The sequence below is a fragment of the Crassostrea angulata genome, chromosome 5, assembly GCF_025612915.1.
Source record: "Crassostrea angulata isolate pt1a10 chromosome 5, ASM2561291v2, whole genome shotgun sequence".
Classification (NCBI taxonomy): Eukaryota; Metazoa; Mollusca; class Bivalvia; order Ostreida; family Ostreidae; genus Magallana; species Magallana angulata.
The window spans coordinates 2,213,884-2,240,056 of record NC_069115.1 but is presented as its reverse complement, the minus strand read 5'-3'; the positions used below and the strand labels follow the sequence as shown (position 1 = coordinate 2,240,056).

Sequence of the window (26,173 nt, the reverse complement as noted above, 5' to 3'; positions counted from 1 at the left end):
AGCTTTGTGTAAATTAATTTCATATTTTGATACATTTTTCTTGGGATCTTAACTTTTATACAGTGACATAATTATTCAATCATTCCTTATATACAGTCACATACATGTAATTATTCAATCATACTTAAATGCTTAAACAATTTTAATCGGGAAGTACTCTAGCTTCGCCTACTATAAAAGTAAGGTTAAGCTACATGTGCATTCGGAAAACAACAAAACATTGCAAATTATGCTATTTGATGCCTGTTGTAGTTTCGGCATAACATTACTTATTTCATAATACTGACAGTTCATATCACATGCTGATCATTTCTTTAAAAGGAATTCTTTGTTTCTGTACTGTTTACCGACAACTTTACATTTACAGCCCCTTATATGTGCATATGGCATGGAATCCCAAACCCGATTCAGATAAACGCATGCTAGCCTGGTTCCCAGAGCTACCCATTACGCACAGGAACCAGACTAACTCATGCGCAGGCTGAATTTTCTTCATAGCATCCGGTTTAACCTCTCTTATATATTTTCTGAGTGGACCTCATGGTCCACGCAAAAAGTGAAAAAGAAACAATAGAATAGTAGTAGGGTCTTCCGCTGGAGACGGAAGACCCTATTAACAAGAAGTCTTCCACCTGAAAGATGGAAAGACCTAAATAGTGTGTATATAAAGCATGGTTAGAAAGTTTCTCTGCAAGAATTGATACAGTAAAACTCGGTTATAGCGAAGTCATAGGGACCAATGGATTTACTTCGTTATATCCGTAATTCGCTATATCTGTATAACGAATTCGTAATAATAACTATAGCAAATTCACTATATACATGTATTCTTATACCAGACTATAATTTTTGCTATTTGAGGCTTAGAATAAAAATACATTACTTTGATACCTTTTATAATTGGATTGTAAGTCGAACAATTTTTATGAAAATAGATCTTTCAAACTATTATGTAAAAGGGTAGTGCAAACTTTTTTAAACTGTAAAGAAATTCGTTATAAAAGTGTTAAATTTCGTTATAATTCACCTCTACGGGACTCAAAATCAGTTCGCTATATCCGTAAATTCGTTATATCCGAATTCGTTATATCCGTAAAAATTTGCAAAGATTTGTGAAGAATTTTACCGGGGACTCAAAAAGACTTCGTTATATCCGAGAATTCGCTATATATTAGTTCGTACTAAACGAGTTTTACTGTACCACCTATCAAAACTCTCTATTCTCTAAATTTCATATGAAGTTAATGAAATTTACATGACAAATTGTACAATAAAACATAACAGTCAACACTGTTATTCTCAGCAACAGAATTGGCCCTCATTTTATGTTTGTGCAAAAAGTTACAACTACCTTAGTTGGGCGCAAAGTTATGTCTTTTAGTGAAATGGACCTTAGTCCAAATATGTGACTAAGTTCGGATTTACACAAGGGGGCACTTTTCTCAAAAAGGTGTAAATTTGGGCTTAAATTAGTCAGACTAACAGAGTTACACCAATATTTAGTCGGGTCTAAGTTACATTTCTGAAATGTTAGGGTTAGGGTGTAAATGTCCAAGAACTTGGACATACCTGCTGAGTACTAAGCATGCGCATATCCTATTTTGTTTTGCTTTGAGGTATATACCGGTAATTATATGTGGTGGATCAATTTCCCAATTCATATTATATGTACTCGAAAATACATGTTATACATAGATCACAGAATGTGGATAGTTTAAGGTGGTCATTGTTTATAATTATACATTTATATGATGTGTATACTCGGAGTTGTTGTGGTAGAGTACATGTATAATTTAGAATTATTATAGCAATTTTTTAATTATTGTGTTTATATCAAGTTATCGGGATATACCCAATTTTAATTCTTCATACATTAAACTTTATTAACGAGTAGAAATGTATAGTATATACGTTTAATGAGTTAAGCAACTCAATGCCATCATGATTTAAATTTTATTTAATGCAAACATTTATAATTACCACATCAAAATAAATAGCATTAACTTGTGTATCAGTATTAATGTACAAATAATGTAGGTCATGCTAAAATATTTGTATGTAAATAACTTAAAAGATTGATTCATCAATCATCAAAATATACAAAATAATCCAAAAATTGATAATTTTCATTAATCATATTTACAATAAACTTTTCAGCCATTCATAAATTGTAACACATTAATACCCGGAATATTAGCACTGAGCAAATATCAAGACAATGTCATGTATATGCATGCAAATTTTCTTTCAATACAAAAATCATACATTTGATATTTCATATATACAGTTTTATTAGTATACATTACAGAGTCAATTTCATCTTATTCAAAAAATGTTCACATCAAATGAAAAAATATATCAATAAAGATAGCACCCATTCATCGCATATAGTGAACATAGCTAAAACATGCATTTTAAGGTTATAATTAAGTTCACAACACCTTGCAATATGATCTAGCTCATGACACCTTTAAAAAAATCATTAAAATTCTCTACAATGAACTTTTTTATGATTTTCCACAGAAATAAGATCAATTATGAATTTGTCATCCAACATGAGGTAAAAAAAAGATATCCAAAATGTATTGAATATTCTGAAGCCTACATTTAGAATAAGATAATATGAATGATATATATAATATGAGATAATGAGATTTTTGAAAAGTACCAACAAATTTTCAATGATTTTTAATTATCTCCCCTTGAAAGATGGTATGGCAAACTTGAATCCCCTTTATCTAAGGATGCTTTGTGCCTAGTTTGGTTGAAATCAGCCCAATGGCTCTGGAGAAGTCAAGAAAGTAAAAGGTATACGGACATACATACAGACGCAGGAAAAAAAGTGATCAGTGCCTCTACAACGAATAATAATACATTTTTTAGTTTAAAGTTAAAAGTACCTTATTTTGACCACTCTCTACATAAACAATTATCTAAGATTGTTTCAATTATTTGTACAGCTGGGTCTTTCAACAGAAGTTTTGCATCATTAATACATATTTCAAACCCATGGGGCCACATCGCTCACCTGAGCAACAATGGGCATTCAAAAGATATTGTGCCAAATGGCCCTCGGTAGAATAACAAAAAAATAAATATTGTAAAGTATTCGAATTTTAAACTTATTTTTGCATACACGTAATCTTTGACATTGTACCTTCATGAAATACTGTTTTTACACAGAATAAGAAAATCCTACGCAAGATATAGAACTAAATATTTGGTATTATAGGGTTACACTGTTATATAACTTCTAATTCTCTGTATTTTCGTACTGCCCCCCTCCCCCACTTAATAAAGCAATCAAAATATATGTGAGCATATAGGTACATTTTCTTCCTCAACTACTTACTAGTTATTGTATTTTTTTTTTAAGTACAATAGTTATTGTATTTTATCAAAAAAATCCTACATGTATATATGTGAAGAAGAAAATTGCACCTCAATGCACTCAATTTCTCAAATTAAAAATATTCAACAATTTAATTTGTCTTTTCCATTATGATTAAATGACTGTTGTTTACCTCGCGTAAACTCGTAACTTTTATATCTTTACTTACACTTGATTGATGAATACACTGGAATGAAAAATGTTGTCACGTGACATGTTAAAGAGCTATAAAAATCAATGTTACCGTATTGACAGGCACATCACTCTAATTTACTATGGCCCACCAATTATTTTCATTTTTATTCAAAAATAACAAATGGCTACAAACCAGGATAATTTTCTTAGGAATAGCGATGATTCTTTTATCCCCGCAACAGAAATGTGTCAGAACTATGGAAACTGTTTTTACGATGTCGTTTTTATTTACTCACATTTCACATTATTCATTGTATAAAGAGGGGGCCCCAGAGAGTAGTTATATACAGCATATCATTCTTTAATTTTTTTGTGTACAAGTATTTAACATACTCTGATTCATACAAAATTTCTAATGATCAACCAAAATTTTAGCATCAATCGTAGAATTATAAGCAAGATGAGCTCAAAATTTTCTAGGTTTGAGTCATATTTTGTTCACATGAGTTTATTTCATTCAGCTTAAGATTTTTAACTTGGTATTTCCTATTCGGCATTTAAAATGGAAAAAAATGAATGGCCTCAGATCTGTGTAAAAACATAGAATTGTCAGCAAATCTCTGTATCTTGCTTATAATTCGAAGCTTAACACTCAAATATGGTTAGTAAATAGAAATTGTAAACAATTAAACACAAGAAACATTTACTATAACAAATAAAGAACACAATTTATTTTTCAAAATGAATCATATACATGTACATACCTACATATTTCCGTCAGCGATATTAAACTCTATTTAAACTGAATAAACTCGAGAAAATGCCGAGCATCTCAACAAAACATATTGCATTGTTCTACCATTGCGCAAAAGATGATACCGAATTACCGATAGCCTGAATGAATTGCATTTTAGTTCTTTCTTAATACATCAGATATTGCTTAATTTGTGCAGGTAAACAGTAAACTGTTTGATTTACTGAAGTCTTTGTTTGATTTGATACATAAAAATCAGGAAATACAAGCGACAGTTCCCAGGTTAACGCAAAGCATAAATGAAAACGAAACGAAAATCACGACAAGCTAACACCACTGTCATGTGTGAAAACTGTCAACGCATTGAAATATTAAGCCTCAATTTACTTCACAAAATCGGCACAAATGTATTTTGCATGTTTAACAAATTCATCATTAATTGTCAGATCGACTCGTTTATCATATAGTGTCATGGCTGCTTTAAGTTAAACAAAGAACCTCGTTTTAGAATTATGGAATACGAGTGTTGGTAAAATGGGTAAGCAAACCCGGGCCGGGGCAAAATAAAAGCCGGGGCAGATCGGCAATCGTCAATTCCAATTACACATTATTTTGCAGCAATATTTACAGCGAATACAAATATACTGGTCAGTAAATATCTTGAAATTTTAATGAGATTGGCATATTAATAACTGTCAATCTTTTGTTTTGCCCTGGCCTGGTCATGCCTACCCATTTTACCAAGACTCATGGATGCTATAAATTGCTTGAACCACGCCTTTTCTTTCTTATTATTTTTGTAATAACTCAGATTTGAAACAGAATTCGCCCATAATTTTTGCAATTTATATTTACTTCCCATCAGGATTATTCATGCTAAATTACGTTGAATTTGCCTCAGTAGTTCTTGAGAAGAAAATTTTTTTAATTCATTTCTGCAATTTATATTCATCTTTCCATAAGAATGCTTTGAGCCAAATTTGGTTGAATTTGGTTAAGTGGTTTTAGAGAAGAAGTTCAAAATGTGAAAAGTTTACAGACGGGACAGAGAGACGGACAGACGGACGACGGACAAAAAATGATCAAAATAGCTCACTTGAGCTTTCAGCTCAGGTGAGCTAAAAAGAATCCAATTCTAAATACTGATTTAACATTCAATCTGGTAAAATGTCCCCACAACAAGTTATGACATACCCTTAGATCATTAAACACATTAATGCACATGTAGTTGAAATTAACAGTAATTTTGAAAAGTAAAAAACAGAAAAGCTCCTGGAACCTTCAATTTCTTTTGAGCATGCCATTAATTTCTGATACCTTTAACAATAAACTTTCCATTTTTTACCTTATTCATTACTGTCATGAGTGGTGGTGAAGAATACAAACTTTGACCACTAGAAATGCTTGTGCTAGCACTTCTATAATAGTTAAGAACTTTTTTCGCTTCAATTTCTGATCTGAATCCTGATGGTTCCAACTCAGACACAATCTGTTCATCAAGTTCTGCACCTAGTATGTGCAAATTCAAAATACGCCACAATTCCAGTATACCAAAAAAATCAAATTTGTCTGAATCTTCTTCCAAAAAACTAATAGGTGTAACTCTTCTCAGAAGAATGTCCTGGTCAGGATCATATAATGCTACAATCATATTGCTATAAGTGCACCCAATAGCTGGGACAAGTTTCTTGCTGAATTTATGCTGATTTTTTTGTACAAATGCATTGGTCAATGCTTGGCTTAACAACTGATTCTGAAATTTATATTCAAATACATTTGTTCGCTCTGTTTTAACCTCAACTGAAAGAAGGAAATCATTTTCGTCCTCTTCAGAAAATTTTGCTTTCTTTGCCACAGGATCTTCTCCATCATCCTCATCATCGGTTTTTTTCATAGCAATCGTTGTTCCCCCTGCCTTGATCAAAATATCAGGATTGCCATGCCACACTTTTGGATGACCTAAATTATAAAAGTCATCAATTTAATTTTAAAACAAAGGTAATCACAGATTACAAAGTTCATAACCTTTATGAGGCATCACCTTTAATTGACATATTATCTTAAAATCATAGTAACTGTTAATGATCTAGAAATATTCATGGTCACTGTAGTGTGGTTTGACACAAGATCATATATCATTTGCTAAAAAATGTTTGTTTTTTTCATGCGGTATTGTAAGATACAATATTATCAATACACTACTATAAAATAGGATATAGCATCCTATTATATTATACAATATTATGTCATGATGTATTTTATGATACAATAAATAAATATATAATGAAACAAAATGATATTGTTACATACAATGTATGCTACATTTTCATGATTTGTGAACATTGAAGTAAATAACTCTTCCCAACTTCAAGACAAGGTGCATTCAGTCAAGGCAAATAAACAACGGATTCGCAAAGGGACGGTTTGCTATCATAAAGGATATAAGGATTTGCATATTACTGTGGGGTAAAATGAGGTAGTCTAGAACATTTGTAACTTAATTCATACAGGCGGCAGAACATATTCAGTAACTGTTTGATGCAGACAATATTTTGGAGTTGAACTTTGCGCAAAACTGAGTTTGTGAATTCTTTGTTGAGCTGAGAAAATTACAGCGATCTGTTTTCCAATCCTTTCTTAAATTCTGGTTTGTTTCTTCATATAACAAAACAAATGTTGACTGTTTTCGGAAAAGGATTTCTATACTTCTGCTTTGACCTTTACCTTAGACCAAGACACAAGGTTCAAGGTCACTGCACATTCTTTACAAAATGGCACTTTGCGGCTGAAGTATGAGCCTGATTGGACCAAGGGGAGAGAAGATATGCTCCAATCTCGGACAGTGAGAAGGATGGACAGACTGATTACTATAGAGCACCTGCATGATACATACCTTTTTCCATATTACACCCTGTATCAGCCCTCAACCAATATCAGCCCTCGAGCCTTCTGCCCTCTATATTCACATCTATACAGGCTGTTATTGGTATCTTCGGTGGATACAAAGTTACAAAATGTAATATGGAAAATGTCTTCAAGTGTATTTAATTGGAAAAAATTAAATTTGAAAATGTATTTTACGACTAAACTAAATGGGCATTTGTGCTATGCTATTCCCCATCTTCTTTATATCTACTATAATAGTTAAAAGGAGCACTATAACTACAAAATACTCCTCTGAAATCGCTAAAACGTAATCTCAAAACTGAAAGTGATGTCATCAATAAAAAATGAATTGCAATAAGTTTAAGAGCTTTATCTATTAGATCGCATAGTTTCAAGAAAATCGGTTAACTAGTTTTAAATAAGTTGCACAAAATTTGTAGGAAAAAATATAATCATAATTCATAATATAGAAGAATAGAGAAAAAGAAAACAAGAGGCCCAATGGGCCACATCGACACATTGTTCACCTGAGCAACACTGGCTTTATATGGGCAATCAATTAAGAAGTAAATGGCAATTTGAAAAGTTCACCGGGATATGAAGTTGGTTGGTCACGTGATCAAATCCTGTGAAGCCGGAAGGGCCTCTCAGTAGATTTGATCACGTACCAACCAACTTCATATCCCGGTGAACTTTTTAACATTGCTGTTTATTACTTATATTTACGTTTGAAAAAGACAAATTGTTCAGAACTGTTAAAATTACCGAGATTCCAATTCTGCTTTTCTATAGGTCCATATAAGGAAAAATATTTGCAAATGTAAATATAGGATATTGTGCCATGTTGCCCCTCAATAGACTGCAAATATTTGGATTTTTTTTAAGTCAAAAGGCTATAACTCTGTCGAAAGTTGCTCGATCGTACCCAATATCAAACTTGACCAAGATATTATCATGATTAACCTTCATACCAAATTTCATTTCAATATGTTCATTCTCTGCAAAGAAAATGAGCGGAAACTTCAAATAACTGGAATTGTTCTACGTCAAAAGGCCATAACTCTGTCGAAAGTTGCTCGATCGTACCCAATATCAAACTTGACCTAGATATTATCATGATTAACCTTCATACCAAATTTCATTTCAATATGTTCATCCTCTGCAAAGAAAATGAGCGAAAACTTCAAATAACTGGAATTGTTCTACGTCAAAAGGCCATAACTCTGTCGAAAGTTGCTCGATCGTACCCAATATCAAACTTGACCTAGATATTATCATGATTAACCTTCATACCAAATTTCATTTCAATATGTTCATCCTCTGCAAAGAAAATGAGCGGAAACTTCAAATAACTGGAATTTTTCTACGTCAAAAGGCCATAACTCTGTCGAAAGTTGCTCGATCGTACCCAATATCAAACTTGACTTAGATATTATCATGATTAACCTTCATACCAAATTTCATTTCAATATGTTCATCCTCTGCAAAGAAAATGAGCGGAAATTTCAAATAACTGGAATTTTTCTATGTCCAAGGGGCATAAGTCTGTTGAAAATGGCTCGATCGTACCCAATATCAAACTTGACCTTGATTTTATCAATATTAACCTTCATACCAGATTTCATCTCAATATGTTCATCCTCTGCGAAGAAAATGAGAGGAAACTGCAAATAACTGGAATTGTTCTACGTCAAAGGGCCATAACTCTGTCGAAAATGGCTCGATTGTACCCAATATCAATTTTGACCTAAATATTATCATGATAAACCTGTATGAAAAATTTCATTTCATCCTCTGTGAAGAAAATGAGCGGAAACTTTTAATAACTGGAATTTTTCTACATCTAGGGCGGACGATGGACAAAATGTGATCAGAAAAGCTCACCTGAGCTTTCAGCTCTTTTGAGCTAAACAGCAATTACAATAAGGTCTTCAAAGATCTTGATAATAATAACCCTGTCTAAAATTGCCTGAATGTACCCAAAATTGAACTAGTGGCACACAGATTGGACAAGACTTATTAACATATTACTTGACTATATTTTAATATGGCTAAATTCTAACCTGTTGGGGTCAAACTTAGCAATCAGAAATGAAATTTGTTGATAATACAATTTACAAATAATGTATTACATAAATGCAGGTAATCATGGGTAATGGCACATCAAACCATGTCAAACACGCTAACCGAATTTTGTACAATGAAAACTAAAGTCGGCCACCTTTAAGGAAAAACAGATCGGAACAGAGCTTAAAAATTAGCTATAATCTAAAGTCTTTTAATTTTGGTGAAATAGAGCCATTTAGAAGGTATTTTTATAAATTCTTATGTTTGAAATATATCATAAAATGTTTGATAGCTTGGTACAAACCCTTTAACACTAAAAATCATGGAAAACTAACAGTTGGCTATTGGACTTTTAGTTAAATCTTTCTCCTTGCCATGAGGCCAGTGTTTGTCCCCCTTTTCCAGGTGCTATGCACATGAGAATCAATGACACTCCCTGGTTGGGACACCAGTCCATCACAGGTTAAAACCCTGCATTGATCAGTCCCCAATTGCAGCTGGGTGGACTGAGACAATGTTGGTAAAGTGCCTTGTCTTAGGGTACAACACACACCATCAAGTGGTCACAGCAGGGTTTGAACTAGCGACCTTTGAGTTACTGGCCTTATGCCTTTGACCACTGAGTCATGTGCTCCACATGAACTAAAGTGAACTAAAATACCTTTATATAACATTAACCAGATGATCTTACCAATTCCTGTATTTCCAATGTTCACCTTCCTTCCACATTTGCAAGGACAGGATGAAAATTTGTCAATTCCTTTCATTTTGCTGTCAACAATCACCTGACCTCCAGGTACTAGCTGAGAAAATAAATGGACGGCCAACATACAACAAATTTTGGTTTCATTTAGACCTTCCATTTTAATGGCCTGCATTCTCTGTACATGTTCTTCCTGATCTGAAAATGATAATTTAAAAAATATGAAAACAATTACCAGTGGTAATTCATTTTTCTTTACCCAATAAAAATCTTGAACACTTGAGCTTTGTAATGTCTGCATTGTGTTGAACACATTGAAGACAAAAAACCCCAAAGATTTTATGTGACTTTGAAATTTAATGCCATGATTAATGAGAAAATTTCAGCCTTTAAGATTCATACTATTGCATTTGTACACTAGTTTATGTAATTTTAATTGAAAAAGTTATGCAGGGTTGTGGTTAACAATTGAAACCTAAGGGGCCAAATGGGCCCCCAACTTTTCAAAGTCTATGGAACCACAGCAAACCCTATGAGCCCACACACTACATCAATAAATTTTAAAATAAAAAATCAGCATTGTGAAGAAAGGTCTTGTCATTATATGATCAACCTTTTTTTTTTATAGTGTCTCTCATAACACAATAACATCTACCGGTAACTGCATAATGGGAAATAAAGTAAATAAGTTCTAAATCAAATCATAATTACTGCTTATCTTCCTGCACTTGAATAAACTTTAAAGACTGAAATAAAACAGAGGCATGCTTCTGACACCTAACATTGTTAAACAAACATTGACCATGCGACGAGTCAACAGGTGACTGATAACATATTGGCAAGAACTTGTTTTATGCAGGGAACAGTGGTCTGAGAGATATTGACAGTGATACTTTTGTGGCATTCAGAAAAATATGCTTCCCCCCCCCCCAAAAAAAAAAAATTTGATCAAATTTTGGCTGGATAAAGGTGTGAATTATACACAGGACTTTATGGGACTCACTCAAACAAATATCAAAAAACAAACCAAATGCAATCTAGAACAAGAGGCTCTTGGGCCACATTGCTCACCTGAGGAACAATAGAACAATGTACAATAATACATGTAGATCCTGTATAAATAAAATTCATTTCCCCCCTGGATATTCTTATGTTTATAATCATTAGTCCCTTTACTAACAGGATGATTTTATAGTCATATCACATGTTGAGTATTGCAGTTCTCAAAAAGATCCATAACAATTGTTTATATATGGGATATAAAGCTACATCAAACTCTGAACCTTCTTGGAGGCCGAAGAATTTTCCTGAAGCCAAAGTATTAACAATTATAAAGAATCATCTGGCTGATTAGTTTTCGAGAAGATTTTTTTAAAAGATTTACTCTATAAATTCCTTTGTAAAACTTTAATAACAACCCCCCAATGTGGCCCCACCCTACTGCCAGGGATCATGATTTCCAAAATTTTGAATCTACACTACCTGAGGATACTTCCACACAAGTTTCAGATTTCCTGGCTGGTTAGTTTCTGAGAGTATATTCGTATGTAAAATTTCGACCCCCATTGTGCCCCACCCTACCCCCAGGGATCATGATTTTCACAACTTTGAATCTACACTACCTGAGGATACTTCACACAAGTTTCAGCTTTCCTAGCTGATTAGTTTCTGGGAAGAAGATTTTTAAAGATTTACTCTATATATTCCTATGTAAAACTTCAACCCCCATTGTGGCCACACTACCCCCAGGTGTAATGATTTTCACAACTTTGAATCTACACTACCTGAGGATGCTTCCACACAAGTTTCAGTTTTACTGGCTTTATGGTTCTTGAGAAGAAGATTTTTGAAAATTTCTCAAAATTTTTCATTAATTTCTAATTATCTCCCCTTGAGAAAGGGTGTGGCGCTTAATTTTCACAACTTTGAATCCCCTTTGCCTAAGGATGATTTGTGCCAAGTTTGGTTGAATTGGCCCAGTAGTTCTTGAGAAGATGTTGAAAAGTTTACGGACAGACGGACGACAGACAAAATGTGATCAGAAAAGCTCACTTGAACTTTCAGCTCAGGTGAGCTAAAAAACTGCTCGTCAATGTGGAGTACCAGATTTTAATTTTCTTATAGCCTACATGAAATTTTATTTGCACATGGAAGAGGGCGAGCAAATCCACAACCCTGGTTATGACCTTTTAAATTTTTATTTGACAAGTTTAGAGACTTATCATGTTTATATGAGTTAAAAACAGGTTATTACTTTAACTCAGAATAATTATTTAACTCAGAATTCTATTAAATTGTGATTTTAGCTTTAGTTGCTGTAGCTGGACATCAGTTATGCAGGAATGATGATTTGTGTTGTAGAAATTGGTACAATATGTATAAGAGGGTTATATTGATTGATAAACTTCATCATATACCGGTACTAATTCAAATTATCATTTGTAGTATTCATAAGTATGTACTTCATATTTATTTCATTGAAATATTTCATATATTATAATTCAATTTATCTATTACATATGTTCTAATTTGTTTGTTTTTCATTATCGTTTGTTTGTTATTGTGTATTCATTGTTTATTGTGTCTTTAGAGTTAAATGAAAAGGGAGGGGGTTTATAGTTAGGCCAAAAAAAAACTTGAGTTTCTTATTTCATCAAATTTTAAAATAGGGTAGGTAGGTCGTTTTTTTTTTTTTAATGAACTTTTAAGTTTTCCCCTTTCCTAGATTATGATTTTTCTATACATTAAGAAAATGTATTTTACAGGTTGAGCGATTGTGGATAGTGACAACTGTTACAGAATTAAAGCCTTCTTCAATCGTACTTAAAGATTAATTTAAAATGTATACGAAGATTTTTTTTCATGTAAATAGAAAAATTAAATACAGTCATTTTACCTTTAACGAATCAGTATGCGTTACGTCGTGCATGCGACTATTATTATCGGAATTCCAAATGTTTTTATTTTTTTGTTTAAGTCACATTTCTTTGTCCTTCTAAAATGTAGTATCAAACTTCCAAAAATATAAAGGATGAATTACGGAGATAGTAATTTTAATACCCCCTCCATTTTCCTAGTTTCTGATTCGTTTTCCAGTATCCAATCAAGTGCCCTCTATTACTTCTGACCGAATATTTTGAGGCAAATTAATTTTAAAAATATACTAGAGGTACATGTTAATGGACTTATAACTGAAGAAAGAAAAAAGTAATTGTGGGAATATTAGATTTAAACAAATAATATGATAGTTATTTTTATCATACCGTGTTCCCGCCAAATTGAAACTGGTCTTAAACAGTTTTCATTTGCATTACTTTATTGTATGAAATTGAATTTTCATGAAAACAATCTATAAAAGTAATTGACGATAAGTAATTGTCATTTGCCTTTGTTTTGCCCATATATCTATCAATATATTCAGCCAAATAATGCTTCTATAGTTACTGTATCGCAATGAACCGAAACTAGGAAAACTACACGTGGTTCTATTTGAAGTCGTAATTTCATTCAAAGCTCTATTATTACATAATATGATGCATTATCTTATTAAATGGATTATAATTACTAATTATCCACCAAACAAGGGTTCAATTACAAACTTATTTTCATAGTTAAGCTTAATTTTTTTCAAACCTTTCGTTTTTTTCTGCCTTGCACTTCCGGCAGCTCACATCTGGGTCACCTTTTTAATTTGTAAACAATTCGGTAAATAATCGTGCAAATGTCAAACACTGATAGAATATTTATTTCTGTAATATAATTACCTGGCTAGGATTTTTTAAAACCTTAACTTTGTCTTTCACCAATAATTTCTCTAAAAATTATTCGATACTGGCAAATATTTGTTACCGGTAAAATGACTGTATGACAGCCACTATGGATTAACAGAGTATAATACTCATTACCACAAATATATTATATAATAGTAGTTATTAGTTCTAGTTTCCTGGTCAACTGACATAACAGTAGACATAAGTATCATAATTCATAATTGTATGTGTTGAATTCAGAAACAGAGGAAATTATGGTTGATCAGACGGAGCCTTAGAATTAAATCTTTTCAATAATTAAAAAAAAAAAAATAGATACATAGTTAATGGTTTAAGACTAATTTTAAAAATTTCATTTGCAATTGAAATGCAGCATTTTAAAATCATATTTATGTGAATAATTGTTGCCTATTCAAAGACTTACGATGTCTGCAGTCTCCACACCAACAGCAATAAAAAAAAAACCTCTGCCTCTGCTTTTTTCATGTACATCTTTATATTAATTTATAAAACATCACTGCCATAAGAAACTATTTATTGCATTGATAATTTAGCTAAAATAACCAAGGATAACTTTCATCCATGCTGTCAATCTGCACTTAAAAATCTTTAAAACGCTTTGATAGGTGGTGTTTTCAATTGAATTGTTTCAAATGTTTTTTAAACTCTGATCTGTAAAGACTCTATTGTTTAAGAAATTACGGTTGGTATTGTGGATTTGGAATAAAAAGTGTTAGGGTCGGCGCATAAAAAATAGAGTCGGTCGGGAAACCGGAAACACGCAATATTTTTTTTTGGCCTTTCTTGTCGGCTAGAACCAGTTATTGGCTAAACAAAGAGTTCAGGTTAATAGCACGCGACTATCCGAGATTTTTTAATTCAGTGGTCTGTTTCAAATAAAGAAAAGTAAGTTTGCTTGAAAACTTTCTTGAATATGTTTTAAACATGAGCTTAAACAATCATTGTTTACCGCTGATTTCAATCTTTGCATTTTCAAGCAGTGGGGGATGTGAAGTTAAAAATAGAATATTACCTCTTTATAATACGTTATTATATCCTTTTTTTGATTTGACATAAAATATCAATACATATATCATGCATAAAGAAAGGGAATTCACTAAATTCTAAGAGATTCATAGCACAGTTGAACGCCTGATTACAGAATTATGTATTGAATAGTGAACGATTACTGCATGATAACAAACAAATAATTTTATGAGGTTTGTTTATGTATCATAACCCCTATGACCTTTAGTCTGACAACACAAAGGGCATAATTACATTTTGCAGAGCATGTACAGGGATTTCACTATGAAGCCGATAACTGGTACAGAAAATCGTGAAAACTCGGCAAATTCGGGGCTTGCTAAAAATCACAAAACAGGAGGTTTTTGGGCTTAAATAACAATATATATTCAAACAGATGGATAGAAAAGGAGTTCACCATTTAAAGTATGTCAATTGTTGTCCAAAAATATCAAGAAATAAGGAAATACAAACAGAAAACGTTAAATTTTAGCCGATAACTGGTACAGTGCCAGTAGTGTTAGTTGAGACATGAACAGAAGATCAGACTGATCAGTGCATAAAGTATTGCATGAGTAAATTTATATATATCCATTTAAATACTAATAAAGTTTGCATGAATATACTTTAGATATGTATGTACCATGAAAGATGAATGCACGATGGTGTATACATGTACATACACGCGTACAATAATACGGAATGTGATTATACCGTCACAAATTATAACAATTACTTGAAATTAAAGCATTTGCAAATGCATCAACTATGCATCTGTTTATATATGTACATACATATCAATTTGATTAAATCCAGATTATCGATCAGCTCCTTGTTTTTCTTCTATAGTACTGTCCCTACACGCGTAACCATACGAATCGACGCGCTCATCTAACTATATGGAGTTCGACTTACTTTGAAGAAACTGTATGAGACAATCAAAGGCTGCTCTTTGATCTTCATTCACATTTTCTAGGTTAGCTATTCGAACTGTAGCAAGATCATTCGTTTCTGACAAAAGAAACGAATATGCCTTTGGTATCAAAGAATGTAGAGGAAAAAAGTACACATCTTCTTGATCATTCTGCATGGGAACCATATCAATATATGCTTCTGAAAACGACCACGCTAAATGTGCATTGCAACTCGTAATTTTAAAACACACATAAGAAGACAGAGGAAAGCTTGGGTAATCCGGAACAGGAATAACAGATCTGGTATCCTCCATTGTTGATTATTTAACACATCAAATCGAGGCTTCTGGGGGGAGGGGTGCATTTATTTACCCAAATTGACTCAAATGAACCCAAATGGCGATTCAAATGAATCTTAATGACAATATAAATGGAAATTGTTACAATAAAATCATTAATAATAATCAATGCAATGCGTACGTGCAAAATTGTAAAATAAAAAAAAATCCAGGTTGTTAATTGCGGAAGAATAAAAACAAATTGGTAATCACCTGTAACGGGTTTTGAACCCGGGCCCCATGAATCTCTAGTCAGGTGCTCTATCAACTGAGCTATCTGGCTCCGGTCTTCGAACCGGTCTGACCGTCAAAACAGATAATCTGCAGTGGCGTAGCTAGACCAGAAACGAACTGCATGCTTAAAATGCTAGGGGGTCTGGGGGCCACCATGAGGCCCCCAGTGGGTCTAGGACGAAGGCCCCGGAAGCTCATGGATTCTGACGATTTTTAACACTAAAAATCATCGCAGAAATTGAAAGGAATGCTAACTATTTAAACATATTTTTAGGCAGTTAAAATTGTTTTGGTTTTAGTTTAGGCATAAAATAAAATTACATAACTTATTAAAAGCTAAAAGAAGAAAAAAGTTTTGACGTTTGTTTTAGACCCAATCAAAGCTTTTATTCTTAAGTTCATTTTCACCTAGTTTATGGTAATGAAAATCTCAAAAAGCTGTGATATTCTATGGGGGCAATTAACTAAGTTCAAATGCAAAATAAATCTTTGCTTTATTATGTACATGCACTGTGTTCTGTTTCTTTAATAAAGTACTGTAAGACCATGTTGCCTGTCTATATTTGGTACTTTTATGTTTAGCATTGTTAAATTTGTCGATAGAATAACTCAGTATGGACCTTAATACTTGAATTCTTCGTTTAATTTTTTTTTCTTTCTTTTTTTTTTTTTACTGAGTTTCTTCCTTTTTTCCCAAATGATGTGCATGCTCAGGCATATAAGCATACATGGTAGCTACGCCACTGATCTGGACACTAGCAAAATGTAATGGAAGCAAAAACTCGGGACAGAGTATAGTCAAGAATTTCTGGATGAGCCCCCCCCCCCCCCCCCCTACCCCCACTTTCAAAAACGATGCTACGTGCCTGGAACTGAATTGGTGCTTATAAATATATATTAAAAAATTAAATCAAAGTTTATTTGGTGTTTTGGAAAATATAACTGCATTGTAAACCGTTAGGAAGGATGTGGATCTTCTTTATTAAAGAGGTTCGTTCCTCTGTTTTTGGGTAGTCATTTTGGGTCACCTCTATTCTAGAAATTATGCATCATATATTGATTCTACTCATAAATTCAAACTTTATAATACCAATTGAAGTATCTTGAATAAAATAGTAACGGAAAAATTACATATGGGACTATATTTTGTGGCGGAATGTTTTCAAGAAGAAAATGAACAGTTTTCATAACGCAGTTGTTTTAGAGTAATGTAACTATAACTTCCTTATTTTCAGCGCAAACAAAATTTCTAGATAGTTTGTGCAGCAGGATATCTTCATTTTGTTACAAACAACATAATTTTACAATTTTTCAATATTTCTATCGACACATATTGGCAAAGTTAGCTTTAATTTCATAAAAGTGAAGGAAAAATGAATCCCAATTTTTGCCTAAAATCAGCTTATTTCATGCCATATCTCAAATTTTACATAATAGACCCATACTTTTTGTTTTATTTTCTGAAATTTTAAGATTTTTCTGACGAATTTATCATAATTTGAGAAAAGGCTTGAGACTTTTTAAAAATTTCTTTGCATGTTGAATTGGTAACGGATAAAAATAGCGTTTTATCAGTGCAAAAAGGTCAAAATATCAATTAGCTGAAGAAATTGTAATATTTTTCTTTATGATAATTTTAATTCTATTCATTATAAATAGTATAAATTTGTATTTGAAGCCATAGTTCATTCCGATTATAAAATATAGAGGGAAAAGCGATTTGTGTGCAATCTGCACTTTCAGTGCAGAGAGGTCATATTAAATACACTGTAGCGCCAAATGAAGCATATAGACCCCAAAATTTTGTTTTGAATTTTGGTTAAGCTATGTGGTAGGATTTTTAAAAATTACTTTAGAAAAAAAACTTTAAGACTTTTGATCGCAAGATCCAACGTCCTTTGACCTCTATATTTATGTTCCCAAAATCATAGATGTGTACGACTTGACTGTAGATTTACAAAGTTCGTCGAATACAAGCGATGATTGATCTCCGATGTGTTTTTTAAATGCCAATGGAAATTTAAGGCAATCTAAATACATTTTCCAATTAAAAAAAGATTACATGCAGTGGCGTAGCTAGAGCTAGAATGAAGTATAGGCACCAAATACGGCGAGGGGTCTGGGGGCCGCTCAAGGCCCCCAGCGGGTCCAGGGCAGCGCCCTGGTAGGGGGTTCAGGGGGGGGGGCGAAGCCCCCCGACGAAAAACGGATTTCATGTTTTATAGAACACACAGGAACAAATTTTAGGCACTTATCCTACATAAAATTTTGAGTTTTTTTAAAAAGATTTTTTTCGTAGTAAAATGGCAAAAAACATTTTTTAATACAATCCAACATTGTTTTCACCAGCAGTCTTTTTTTTTTAATACAATATGGTATTTCTATTGTATAGTGGGTCATCTCCCCACGTTTTTGTTGATTGAAATCGGTTTGTTTTCCATAAAACCTTATTTAGTCTATGAGAAAAATATGGACCAGAGACTCACTATATAATAGAAAAAACCTTGAAGTTGTACAAAAAAATGACACAGTATTGGAAGTTTTGATATACATGTACGTATACGCCTGTTTGAGTCAACATATTCCAAGTATTGGACATATTTAAAGGTTAAAAACCGATGATATGTTAAATATTTATTGTTTTAAATGTTTATTTTTTTAAATATCAGATTTATTGATATTTAAATTTTTCGGTATCTTTTCCGTCCGTGCATAGATATTTTACACGCCTTATCCACCCATCTTCTTACACTAAAGCTATTATCTGTCTCTATAGTTTAGTTTAAAGGGAAAACAAGACTTTGTAATTGAATGCCATGATTCAAAAACAGTTGTAATGGTTACTATAAATTTTGATAATAATAAGAAAACAGATATATTGCTTTGGGTTTTTTTAAGTCGTACATTATGTTACACGAAGTCAATTTAAGGCGTCTGTTTTTATTAGCCGCAAATTTGTCAATGATAGTTGAGATTGCAATATGCCTCGATCTATGAATATGATTTTAAACATTTCATCCAGTGTTCTTACTTTTGGTTTATTGCCCGACATGCTTTTCACTGCCGGATTGACTGCGCAATAATTAGCATCATCGATGTCACATATTTGTGACCTCAAACAATCAGAGTTTTGAAATAGGGAAAAGAAAGATATTTGCTGTTTGCTTTTTAAAATTTTTTTTAAAAATTAAATGTGATATTTTAACATTTTTAATTTTTGGTCTTAAAATCATGTGTAGGCACGTGCCTTTAAAAGTGCCTAACGGCAGCTACGCCACTGATATGAAATACATGTAGCGAACCGGTCAGTTTTAAAACTTTCTAGATTACGTGACACTTATTACGTGGTCACTTCAAATAAGAGAGAAATAGCTATAAATTATTTTACTTATCATAAAATGTCTTAACTCATATGATTTCATTTTTTACAGTAATTGGATCACCTGCATATTGTTGGCTAAACCGATCGGGATCGCCATCCCTTGAATTTAAATTAGTTTATCTCCTCCAATTTGTCAATTTTGTGGGTAAATTCACTATAAAGCAATATTTAAAAAATTTGTTTTGAGAACTATTAAAAACCTATTTTGATAAATAACACAACGCATGATAAATAACAAGGAATCATTTTCTTTTTAAATCGCCATTTCTTGGGTTGATGTAGGGCCATTTGGGTATTTTGACGCACCGTTAGAAACCACGCTAATATGGGGGTCATACTAAAACACGCCTGCCGACGCCTGCCGGGGAAAACACGCCTGCCGAGAGAAAACCACACGCCTGCCGTTTACCAGATGGATTATTTTAATATTTTCTTTGATATTTTATTTAACTTAACTAAATTAAGTATCATAATAACAAAAAGTTGACTTTATATTGATTCTTTAGCACAAAATTAGCAAAAATGTTCAATGTTGGTAAAGATAGATAACTCTTACGTAGAATTCATACGCCTGCCGAGGAAATCTAGACGCCTGCCGTTTATTTGATGGATTATTTTACTTTTTTCTTTGATATTTTATTTCTTTTAACTAAAAAGATGATAATAGAAATCAAAAGTTGATTTTATATTAATTAATTAACACAAAATAAGTAAAAATCGGGTAAGCTGATAGCTCTTACGGAGAAATCATACGCGTGCCAAGAAAATGTATACGCCTGCCGTTTATTTGATGGATTATTTTAATTATTTCTTTGATATTTTAGTTTAATTAGCTTAAAAACGATAATAGAAATAAAAACTTGACTTTAAATTCATCAATTAACACAAAATTAGGGAAAATTGGGAAAGTATATAACTCTTACGCAGAATGGATACGCCCGCCGAGAAGAGTACACGCCTGCCGCTTTACCTGGTGGCTGATTTTAATTTTTTTTATTTATATTTAATGTTTTCTAACTTGATGAATGATCAGATTAAATAAAAATTTACCACATTTTTTAATTAACACAACATGGGTAAATATACTCGGAATCCATACGCCTGCCGTTTACCTGAAGATGATTCAATATTTTTCTTACGTTAGTATTTTATTTTACTGTACTAAATAGCAAGCATAGATAAAAAGGAAAAAATTGCGAAGGGCTTAAAAATAAAGAGAAAACTCTTATGTAGAAATCTTATGACTGTCGATTTAATATGCACGCTTGTCATTTTATTTATGTCATTTTTATTTGTATAATTTAATTTATGAATTACTTAAGATTGCTATATATAGCATTAACATTTTGCCTTATAATTATGTTCAGAACTTTACTTATTGCTGCTATTGATTCATCATATTATATGAAGTCGGGTGATACGAGTATGATATAATATGTATGTCATCCCTTTTAAGTTTGACAAAGTTTTGTTTTCTATCAGAACTTAATATTTTGATTATTACTCCTGTCACAGAAGCTTTTTATGATAGAAATACAGGGTAAGATTTATCAACAGATATCAACTATAGATACGAATCGCCCAAGGAATATACATGTGTATACGATTTTACATGAATACGAATATACCTATATTATTGCATGATGTGATTTTTTTCATTAATTTTGTTCTTCAGTCAGCTGTGTACATGATCATAGAATAAGAATGAAATAAAACTTACTGTGTTGTAAAGAGGGATACTGTTAATCAATATCATAACTTTTCGCCAAACGCAAAAATTGATAATCTTGTATTTTCAAACAATATTTCATATTTCATTTTACTTTACCAAGTAAATGAATAAAGACATAAAAATTAGATTTCAATGATATTAAAACGTAACACGAAACGTGTGCATCCAGTATATTTTTTTAGGGTTGTCCGGGGGGGGGGGGTGGTGTCAAGGCAAATTTTTTGTGATTTTACTAGTATGTAAAAAAAAAATATTTTCCAAGGGAGGTGGGACTCCATCAACCCCACTTCCGTACGAAATTTGAGTTTTACCGAGGGGGGGGGGGGGGTAACTCTACCCACCTCCCCTTGAGTAGATCCACTCATGAAAAGAATGAGTGAAAATCATTTACAAAGCCAAAGAAAAATTCTTAGATCTACCCCCCTAAAATTAATGAATGGTGACTGAAATGAGTATTTGATGGACGTTGATGAGTTATACTAACATTGTTATTGTTAGCAAGAGCATTGATATTGATATATCCTAATCCACGACAGCTTATACTGATCACAAGGACCGATCTATGATACTGTTCCACGATCAAGTATGGTCTATAGACCAATCCTGTTTAAAGATTTTCTAAATACTGGATAAAAAATCGTGTTTTAAAAATGTAAACCAACAGAAATCGTGATACCAGTGGTTTCCTATACATCGGCGTCGGAACGGAGGGGGGGGGGGGGGGGGGGGGGGGCTAGGGGGCTGAGCCCCCCCCCTCCCCCCATCCCACTTTTTTTGCTAAGTTAGACCCAACCAATGGGCACATAGCATCATTAGAGGGTTCAGCTCCCCTCCCCCTTTTTCTCGCAAGAAAGATAATTTTTGCGAAATTTACAATGAAGAGATGGAAATATTGAGATGTTGGAGTCACAGGTATAATAGCCCCCCCCCCCCCCCTCCGGATTAGGAATTTCAAGATTTGTGGGGAAAAATTTTTGGTATGTAAGAATTTTTTTTTTTAACAATAATAATAAATGTAGTTGCACCTGCGTTCAACTGTTCTAGTACTTGTATTTTTCAATAAAAAAAATTCAATAAAAATATGCAGCGAGTCGGTAAGCGTAAGACATTCACATTCCAAATGTTCGACATCTGAACGGGGTGTTTTTTTTTTTTTCGGTTTTAATTTATTTCATGAGTAAAAATTTTCTGAGTCAAAAATGAACCCGATATTCTATGCAGATCGGTTGTCTTTGAACTTAATGAACGTAAAATATCTTCCCGACAATTTTTATAGTGATCAACCATACTGACTATAATTAATCGTAGGTCGTGGAGGTTTTGATAAAAAAAAAAGAAATTAAAAATGCATGCATTCGTAATTATTGATTCTTCAATGTATATAATCATACCATACGGCTTACAATATCATTCACTTCACTATCCCTCAAACGGTCACACTCACAGTTTTGTAAATAAAAAATCGGGACCACAATCTGAACATGCACATACACTACAGATAAATGTATTTTTATCTCATTTTATTACAAATCATGTACGAATAACAAAATAATTTACTCATTATGTTCTTTGCTATAATATTTTGGGCGAATCGGGGTTGAGGCTACATGTCCAAAGATAACTAGTGATCGTTGCTCTACTGATACACGTGTATGTACACGTGTATACATACACGTGTTAGTTTCTTGTGTATTCTGTGTGAATTGAACGGGTTTTTGTTTCTTAAGAAACAATAGACCTTACCTACCTGTATATTGGAAGACGCCCGTGAAGCACACACTTTGTACACAAGCCCCCCCCCCCCTCTCTCTCTCTCTCTCATGTGTTCTAGGTGACTGAGAAAAATAGTAATGAACGAGTCGATCTACCTAAGTATGTCTTAAGATACTATGTATAGCCTTTGAACTTACACCTAATTATTAACCCAAAAGTATTATTAAAACATTGCAGTCCACTTTAATTATATTCCAATTGATAGAGCAAGGTCGCCATATCATGGTTTCAGACTACTTATATTTGTATTTTTTATGTATCTATATGAAATTGAAGAAGAATACCATTTTATCCTTATATATGTATATATCATGTACAAGCACTTAATAAAAAACTATTTCTGATAAATAAGCCATCAGTTTTTAATTAGTCAGACTTACGTCTCTTCATAAAACGTGTATAGTCCATTCATAACCGTAAACATTGAAACATTTGTGTTACTATGTATCTTCGAGAAGCTTATAAAATATACACAGGCACGTAGCATCAAGGGGGGGGGGGGGGGGGGGCAGGGGGGAGGGCCTGCCCCCCCCCCCCAATTTTTCTCGCAGCAAAAATTTACATATAAAAAATTGAATTATCATGGAGTTGCCCCCCCCCCCCCACTTTTTTGGGAGTATGTAGGTAAATGATATGAAAATAAGGAAATGGGGAGTGAAATTAAAGTTATATATTACGCCAGCCCCCCCCCCCCCCCCCCCCCCCACCGGATTAGGGTTTTGAATATTTTGGGAAACTTAAAAATGTTCCTGTTTTTTTTTTTTTGCTTGTCAAGATTTTTTGGATGAGTCTGGCCCCACCACTTTAAAAAACGATGCTACGTGCATGATACAGAAAAACAAAACTTATTTTGTAGGGGAAATTATCATTCATTATTATTTACGAGACAGTCCAGGCTTATAACCAAGAATATTGACATAATTTGAATCACTTTACAACGTTTTTTTCTCCATTAAAAACTGAGACCATAAATCGTAAAATTTTAACCCGGTCACATTTTCATCAGCTTGGGAAAATTAAACGAACTTAATACTGAATGATAGCCTCAAAATAAAGCATATACTGAACATGTAGCTGCAATAATTATACCGGTATATTGATTGTGTTGAATATTGAAACAACCTACAGAGTTCTGCTTTGATTTGGTAATTGCATGCTCTATAAGTCTGCTTTATTTCTTCTACGAACAGAATAAGTCATCACTGGAAGGTTAAGCGTGTATTGGATTTCAAAAGTCTATAGTGGGGTATGATTGAGTCTGTGTTAGATTTTCTTGTTAGAAAAAGCCGGGTTTTATAAATATTCAAACTGATACCCCCTACCCCTCTTTCCCTTGAATGGATAATTATCCGCTACACTGATATCATGTAGTGTAAAATTTTGCTACAGGCTTATGAATGTCCTGTACATGTAAATATTTGATTTTAAAAACGCAGCGAAACAGAATCAGAATCTAGAGATTTAGATATAGTTTGGTGAAATAGGCAGTGAAAGTCTTCAGATGAAAAAGTTTTCAATATGTAAACATGCAGTTACAAACATTTTACAGAACTAATCATTGTGTACGAAAATGTAAATGCACTTTGCCTAAAAAGTCTAACCTTTCCCCATATACATTTACTAGAATTAATAATTTAGGAGCATAAATATTTATAAAATCTGGAATGCTTACACAATTTAAGTACGCTAGCCTGTTTGTTGAAGAAATACATTATATAGCCTTCATACACGGATAAAGGTTATGCCAGTCCACTTCTCTAAAGAAATGAAATTGTCGAATTGCATCTTTTGAATTGATTGAGTTGGTGTAAATATTAATTTCCATTACATGTCTTGAATTTTGTATTTACATGTTCACCCAACACAGTATTTACGTATACAGTTTGACTCCATACGTATTTCTGAACTTAGTATAACAGTGCATTAAATTTTATTTAATTATATATATTCACATCAGTATACTTTCCTTCTTATTTCAGACACCACTTTTAGATCGTATGAATATATAACATAAAATATTTTGATTATACGTAATATACATGCATATTTAAGGGTTCTTCGAAAACTTTAATCTTAAAATTCGAGCAGAGACATACAAAGTCATGTACATGTATAAAATTAACAGTACATGTATATGTCCCTGATTCGAGTTTGTAATATATCGTTAATTAATTGCAACAAAATAATAAGGGTATGAAAACACTAATACAGTATAACGATAACTATGTAAAAAGCTGAAGTTTTTCAATAAATAAAAATAAAAGACATGGATAAATGATTAAATCAGCAGGCTTACAACTCAGTGTCTCGGCAGGCATAAGCAGGGTAAGAACTCTCTGTCTTCTTTACAGACTTTGAAGATTTTTAATAATATTTTTCATTAAACAGCGAATACAATATAACCTTTTATTTCTTTGATCATGTATTTAGTTAAGAAACATAAAATATCCAAGAAAAAAATTTATATATCAGATAATCGGCAGGCGTATAGATGTTCTCGGCAGGCGTATGCATTCTGTGTAAGAGTTATCTATTTTACCGATTTTTACTAATTTTGTGTTAATTAACGAATTTAAAGTCAAGTTTTTATTTCTGTTAACAATTATTAAGCTAAGTAAACTAAAATATCAAAGAAATAATTAAAATAATCCATCAAATAAACGGCAGGCGTATACATTTTCTTGGCAGGCGTATGATTTCTTCGTAAGAGCTACCAGCTTACCCGATTTTTACTTATTTTGTGTTAATTAATTAATATAAAATCAACTTTTGATTTCTATTATCATCTATTTAGTTAAAAGAAATAAAATATCAAAGAAAAAAGTAAAATAATCCATCAAATAAACGGCAGGCGTCTAGATTTCCTCGGCAGGCGTATGAATTCTACGTAAGAGTTATCTATCTTTACCAACATTGAACATTTTTGCTAATTTTGTGCTAAATAATCAATATAAAGTCAACTTTTTGTTATTATGATACTTAATTTAGTTAAGTTAAATAAAATATTAAAGGAAATATTAAAATAATCCATCAGGCAAACGGCAGGCGTGTGGTTTTCTCTCGGCAGG

General features: G+C 32.6%; 2 protein-coding genes and 1 pseudogene across 5 annotated transcripts in view; 2 read left to right on the top strand and 1 right to left on the bottom strand.

Moving 5' to 3' along the window:
* Window positions 1-26,173, top strand: part of LOC128183616 (deleted in malignant brain tumors 1 protein-like) — a 492,435-nt pseudogene that overhangs the window by 242,043 nt on the left and 224,219 nt on the right.
* On the bottom strand, window positions 1,946-15,960 carry LOC128183440 (uncharacterized). 2 transcript variants are annotated; one of them, XM_052852427.1, is made up of 4 exons: window positions 15,648-15,959; window positions 9,925-10,134; window positions 5,626-6,239; window positions 1,946-2,855 (listed from the first exon to the last, which is right to left on the bottom strand). In XM_052852427.1, exons 1-4 carry the CDS (start codon window positions 15,829-15,831, stop codon window positions 2,847-2,849), a joined length of 1,017 nt encoding a protein of 338 aa, XP_052708387.1. In that variant the 5' UTR covers window positions 15,832-15,959; the 3' UTR covers window positions 1,946-2,846. The 2 variants fall into 2 exon arrangements, with proteins under 2 accessions (XP_052708387.1, XP_052708386.1); XM_052852426.1 differs by having other exon boundaries at window positions 1,946-6,239; window positions 15,648-15,960.
* LOC128183442 (uncharacterized) overlaps window positions 19,832-26,173 on the top strand; it is a 59,376-nt gene continuing 53,034 nt past the window's right edge. For all 3 annotated transcript variants that reach the window (XM_052852430.1, XM_052852429.1, XM_052852428.1), the window contains exon 1: window positions 19,832-19,931. In XM_052852430.1, coding sequence (XP_052708390.1) covers window positions 19,926-19,931 — 6 coding nt within the window. In that variant the 5' untranslated portion in view covers window positions 19,832-19,925. The remainder of the gene's footprint in view (window positions 19,932-26,173) is intronic.